This window comes from Pteropus vampyrus, unplaced genomic scaffold (assembly GCF_000151845.1).
Source record: "Pteropus vampyrus isolate Shadow unplaced genomic scaffold, Pvam_2.0 Scaffold100, whole genome shotgun sequence".
In the NCBI taxonomy this organism is placed as follows: Eukaryota; Metazoa; Chordata; class Mammalia; order Chiroptera; family Pteropodidae; genus Pteropus; species Pteropus vampyrus.
Genome location: NW_011888881.1, coordinates 2,794,049 through 2,800,321, shown reverse-complemented (window position 1 = coordinate 2,800,321; position 6,273 = coordinate 2,794,049). Strand labels below are relative to the sequence as shown.

The 6,273-nt window shown below is 45.3% G+C and overlaps 1 protein-coding gene across 1 annotated transcript in view; it reads left to right on the top strand.

Moving 5' to 3' along the window:
- The window catches only part of DOCK3 (dedicator of cytokinesis 3), a 285,004-nt gene that overhangs the window by 188,295 nt on the left and 90,436 nt on the right, over positions 1 to 6,273 (top strand). The window contains exon 14 of the mRNA XM_011364750.2: positions 4,856 to 4,902. Coding sequence (XP_011363052.1) covers positions 4,856 to 4,902 — 47 coding nt within the window. The remainder of the gene's footprint in view (positions 1 to 4,855; positions 4,903 to 6,273) is intronic.

Below are 6,273 nucleotides of genomic sequence, written 5' to 3'. Positions count from 1 at the left end.
GTACGTACCTGCCACGTGACAGCTGTGAACGGGAGGTGGCCTGCTCTGTTCCGCAGCTAAGGTCCTTACTTCTAGATTAATAGAACAAATAGATGTGGGAATTTAAGACTAATTTTGAAACTGAGCACCTGTAGCCTTTTGTTGGTCTGTTATATTTCTGCAGATATTTCTTCCTTCCCTCCAAACTCACTTTAGTTCAAGACAAAAGCCAATAACTGTGTAACACACTTTTACTCCTCTCAAGATGGGCAGGAAAGACTCGGGCCAGACAGGTGTTCCAGGTGAACAAGCTGAAGTTAACATCGTTCCTAGTGACTCACTTGTCAGAATTAGCCCAAATGAAACGTTAGAGAAGACGATCAGCCGAGAGATTGTCAACTAAAGGGGACAATTTAAAACCTCTTGCTTGAGAAGAGGCTGTACTGTCTCTAGACCATGTCCGAGGCAGCGGGGATGTGCTGCCGCCTCCCACAGCCCTCTCGAATCCTTAGCTTTCCCGCAAAGGCTGCTCCCTGGAGTCAGTGGCAATACAGAGTTCCGTCATGGCTCTGTGCAAATGACAACATTTTAACTTGTTTTCGAAGCCTTGAATTTTTTATGTCATCATTTACTGTGGGTGATGTGGGCCAAGTTTCGTATTAGTTAAATGGTTTTCCGTCTTGCCAGAAGAAATCTGCCCTTCGATTTAGTATGTTCTAGTCGATAACTAAGTTTTTCCTGAAGCATGTTTGAATCGCAGTCACCCGCAGGGCTTGGGGAATCACAGACTGCTGGGCCCACCCCCAGAGTTTCTGATGCAGGAAGATTGAGGCGGGACCCTACGATTCGCATTTTCACAAGTTCTCAGGTGATGGTGATGCTGCTGGTTTGGGGCCCCCTCTGAGAACCGTGTCCTGGAGAGTACCCTGTTTTAGGGATGCTTTGCCCCTCTCTGAATCAGACCTGGCACAAGTCTCGCTCCCTGCCAGGTCTCCCCAAACTGGCCCATTAGAAGGCGGCAATGCAGGCATGGTGTCCCCCGAGGGGACCCTCTGATTCTTGCCCTCGTGCTCAGGGATACACTCAGTCCTTCGCTTTAACCCCTGGTAAAAAGTGCATGCTTCATCACCAACCTGCAAGTGACGTTTTATTCTCTTTTCCTGTTTGTCTTAATTGTTCTTGTTTCTCTCTGTGCTGTCCCCTCATTCTCGCCCCTTTCTTTCTGGTGCAGAGATGAAGATAGTTGGGTGTAAGTTCCTGCTTTTGTGTGTTCTGTCTGCTTTTTGCCTGCTTTGTTCCCATCTTCATTCGTTTCATGGAATGTTGCAATACTGGGGTGGGGTGTCATATACATTATTAATCCTTCATCAGCCTCACCTTTCGGGGTAACTGATAAGACATAAGAGAAGTTACCAGCTCAACCTAGAATACTGTTTTACTTTCGATGTTCATTAAGATCTGAGGAAGCCAAGGACATGTTGGAATGTTTTAAAAATCTGAACAACCGCTATGTGTAAAGCTACAGGAAAAGATTTTTATGAGACAGATCAGCTACTCCCATGAAAAAAGAGAATGAGTAGGCTTATCCTAAGCTACAAAGAATCACAAAGGCAGAGAAAGCCTCTCTTTTCAACTCTGCTGGATACATACAAAGGGCAGACACACAGAGGTGTGACTTTTGAAAGAAAGCTGTCCTTAAGGGGAGTGAGGAATGTATTTACCACAGGTAGATTCATAGGACTGTGTTCAGTCTGCATATCAGATGAGGAGGCTTTGGCAGTACCTTTAAGGGATGATTTAAGAATGACCACATCTGGTCCCACAGCAGGTTGAAAGATCACATCCTTGGCCCAGGAAAAGAACAACCATACTGTGCCCATGCCTGTCATCCTGTTAGAGCAGAAAACATCGCTGACTTTGTAACAATAGAAACCAATAGACATGTGACACTGAAGACATGGTTGGAAAATAAAGAACCTGTCTTTCTCAGATAAGCTGCAGAAGTCCTCCTAAGAGGAGTCGTCATCGTCGTCGTCATCTTTTTTTTTTTTTTTTTTTTGGTCTTTTTCAAAATAAGAACTACTACAAAATAAAACACTGCTTATATGCCTGCAACTGTCCAAGTTGTATGGTTGCTAACGTCCCTCCATCTCCACAAATGCTGTCAGGAGACTTCACTCCTGCCCAGAAAGAGAATCAGTGCCACCCCGGCGGGCCACTGCGTCTGCTGGGAACAAGTCCTAGTTTTACATAGCTTTCAGGGAAAAGAGCACGATCCTCAGAAGCCCCTTCGAATCCTGTCCAGAAGTAGATGAGGTATAAATAACGTAGTATTAAATACTGTTAACCTTGAACCCAAAGCCTCCTATCATGTGGAGTGAGTAATTTATACAGAAGGAACATGAATGTAATAAAGAATCCAAACACGACGGAGCGGCCACACCTGTGCAGGCTGTCCTGGACCACTTCTCCTGGCACAGACTTCTGCTGAGACCGGAACCACATGGCTCCAGAACTTCCAGTAAGGCTGGAGAATCTGGCGAGAATGTTCCTAACAGATGCTTTGGTTCCTGAGCTGCGCCTCAGAGGTCCCGAAACCTCTCTGGAGACTTCCCTCAGGGAGACCCGCAGACACATGTGAGCTGCTTCTCCAGAGTCATACTAGCATGCGGGTCCTCAGAGCCACTGAAGCATGCAGTTTTCTGTCACTGCTGGACGCAACTCTGTCAACGTGTTCCCCAGCTCCTTAAGGTGTCCAGTAGCTGAAAAGCACGATTGCTTCTAAGGCCTCTCATTCTGTGAGGAGCCCAGACTGTCTCAGACCAACCCCTGACGTGATAAGATGGCCTCAGGTTCATTACCTTGCTCCCTCCCAGCAGCCGTTTCTGTAGACTTCAAGGAATCTGGATTTGTTTATGTGAAGTTGCAGTGTAAAGCTGTCTTTGACATGTGAACACTCCAAGCCAGATGTCGGCAAACTATAGCCCACAGGCCAACAGCCTGTCTTTGTACTACCTGCTAGCTAAGAATGTGTTTTGAAAACAAAGAACATGAGACCAAGACCTACAGGACCCACAGAGCCTGAAATATTTACTATCTGGTCTCTTACAGAAAAAATTTGCCAACCTCTGCCTACTCGAGTCCCTAGTTCCCTGACATGTAGCTGTTTGTCTATACAAACAGCTGACACTGGCTACTATGTGAAGCTGCGCAAGGGACAAAGACAGTTTACTCTGAGGCCCTCTTAGAAGAACCACCTCATCCATTCATCTTTCCATTCAAGAAACTCTGTTGCATGTCAGCTGAGCACGAAGAAATGTAAGGCATTGCTGATGTTGGTAGACGCTCTGCCAGCCTTAGGGAGCAGAGGACACCTCACAAAGGAGGGCAGGGCTGCCCTCAACAGCACCCACTCCCCGAGGAAAAGCCTCCCCTTCCCATCGCCCTCGCAGCTTCTTCACGCTAAGAGCTGCCCAGTCCCTAACCCCAGCCAAATTTCATCAGTGTCTTCCCAACAGACCCCTGTGTTCTGGTCCCTGGTGTTAAATCCTGGAGAGCATCAGAATTACCTGGTGATTTTTAAAATACATGTCCCCAAGTCCCACTGGAATCTCACGGGGTAGAAGGTGCCTAGGTGATTCAAATACAGCCACCCAGCAATGGTCTGCAAACTAACCTCAAGAACCACTGCTCAGACCTTTTCTTTCCCTTCCTTGTTGTAATGTGCCTGTCCTCGTTCCTCTCCTGGTAAAACTTCCTGGCAGTTGGTGCCAAAGTTTATAGGAGCCTCCTGGAGACAGCGCCGTAGCCAGAGACATGGCTCCACCGCAGGCTCTGTGAACGTGTAATAGGCACAGGGACAGCTGAAGAGCGGGGAGCCCCAGACGCTGGCTTCTTAGGTTTTCTCCTTTCTCCAGGAGAATTAGTGGATAGCTTAATTTAGACGATTCCCTAGAGAGCTTTTGACAAGAAGGCCTCAACAACATTAACTATCACAAAGTGCCATTTTTTGAAATTGAGGTCATAATGTGCAAAATTGCAGCCCATCAGGCAGCCTAATAGCTGTTCTGGCCCAGAACAGCCCTGGTCTAGGCAGGTCTGTTCTCCACATAAAGACCTGATGAAATTGAGCTGCTTCGGTCTGTAACTCAGAAGTGCAGTTACTTGTGTTGATAAATTTTCTCAGCTAGGTGACAACCAAAGACATTCTGTTTAAATAGAAAAATTTTTAAAGAATGAAAACTGTAGGAATATCTAGCTCAGTCCTTCCATTCGAAATTGGCATTTTGATTTAAAATGCCCTGGAGGAGCTGCCCAGAAACTGAGCTTGCTCTGTAAAACCAGCACAAACCAAATTCTGTCATTATCCACATTCAGGACAGCGCCCAGTTTTGTGTTAGTGTTCTGTATCATATACGGCTAGGAAGAGTTTGAGGTGTTTCATTTGAAGGACATGTTTACTGTAACATGGTTAACTTGGATATAGAACCACAGAAATTTAAAATGTTTGTACAAGCTAGAATTCCGGGTAGTGCTGGTTGCCAATACCTGCTTTTAAAAGTCATGTGGATTATTTTGAGAATAACTTCCAGAGAGTGCTGGTTTAAACATGAGTACTGTTTAAACAAAGCACCTATCCTTTAGGCATTCAAATACTCTAGACTGTTCACTTTATGCCAAATCAGCCTAGAAATTGAATAATTATTTAAATTCCGTAGAAAAGCTAATGTGTAACTAAAAGTCTTTATCAGAAGAAGGCTCTGAAATCTCTTGTTTCAGTTGTTAAAAATTCAAGGTGTAGCCAACTCTGATTTATCCCATTCGAATAGCAATCACCCGTGATAAAAGTTCTGTTAATTTTGAATTTTACTTTCAGGACTAGTTTTATTCAGCTTCTGTCCCGACAGTAGCAAGCTGATAAACGTGAGTTTCCCTTCTCCTTCCGCTTGCCTTCTTTCCCCTCTAAGTGCTGTGTTAGTGACATGCTAGGAGGGCCCGAGCAGGGACGTCCAGAGAGATAGATTACTGTCCCAGACTCATCAGAATTCAGACTAGAGGCTTTGCTCAGCCCCATAGGGAAGTCCGTGTAACTGCAAGGGCGGTCATGGTCAAGGCTGTCCTGCCATCTTAGCTGTTGCGTTTGTGTGTGATTTTCAGAACCCATTTTCCCCTTCCCTTCATGGTAGCCTCGGGGCTATTTCTTTGAGGAACAAGATGGCTTTCACACATTAGGGAAAGTTCTCCTGACTGTCAGAGAATAATTAATTACTTCTCATGGGCTGCTTTTCCCCACCGAGCCAAAGTATTTTGAGAGTTTCATTATGTGACCAGATAACCATGATGGCTACCTGGGATAGGAAAGCAACCTGAAGAATGGAAAGTCTGATCATGAAGATCCCAGACAGCCAAGATATATGCCAGTCTTGACCTATTGCTGTGTCATGCAAAGAAGCCCTCAGACGCCTCCACAAGTACATTGGTAGTCAATGCAGAAAAGAGGCTGTCCTCACGTATCCAACCGAACCAGAAGGCTCACTCGGCTCACTCACTAACCAAAACCCAAACCCGTTTATATCATTGTGATTCCAAGTAATGAGCGTATTTAGATGAGCCAGGTTTTCTAAGAAGTAGAAAGAACATCTGGCTTTTGAATCCACTTGCTTTACAGGTTAATTGTTCCATCACCTTGCAGTCAACTTCCTCAGGTTGCTAACACATCTTCACTTTGGCCCTACCTATTGTCCTTTGCCATTTTTGAAAGTTAAAAGCCCTTTTTCAGAATGTGACTAGAACTCATATGACAGATTTAGAAGCTTAGAGTAGCCTGAATAAGCTCTTATACACCAACAGACAATCCCACCCCTCTCACCTCCCCCGCCACCCTGAAAAGGGCAGATATGACTGAGGTCATTTGGGGCTTGTAGTTTCAGCTTCGCCAGCCTGTCTCAAGCAGCAGATATGAACGAAGTGGTTTGGAGTCGGAGCACAGGGAAGCAACAAAAGCACAACAGGTTGTCACCACGGTGCTTTAGCACTTGTGTTTTTAGAGAGTCACCTGCTCCCAGAGCACTTGCAACAAAAAGAAGAAAAACTGACAGGTGGTCCAGGGACCTCTCCCTGGGATTTGGAACTAGACTTCTGGACAGAAGAAGTAGTATATTCTCAGTCAGAAAGGTTGAGGGCTGCAAAAAGAAAGCCTATGGAAAAGAAACTACTTTGTTTTAGGGGTAGGAAGAGGGATTAGTAGTTAAGACAGATACATGGTTAAAATAAGTGTTATTCCTGTTGATTCTA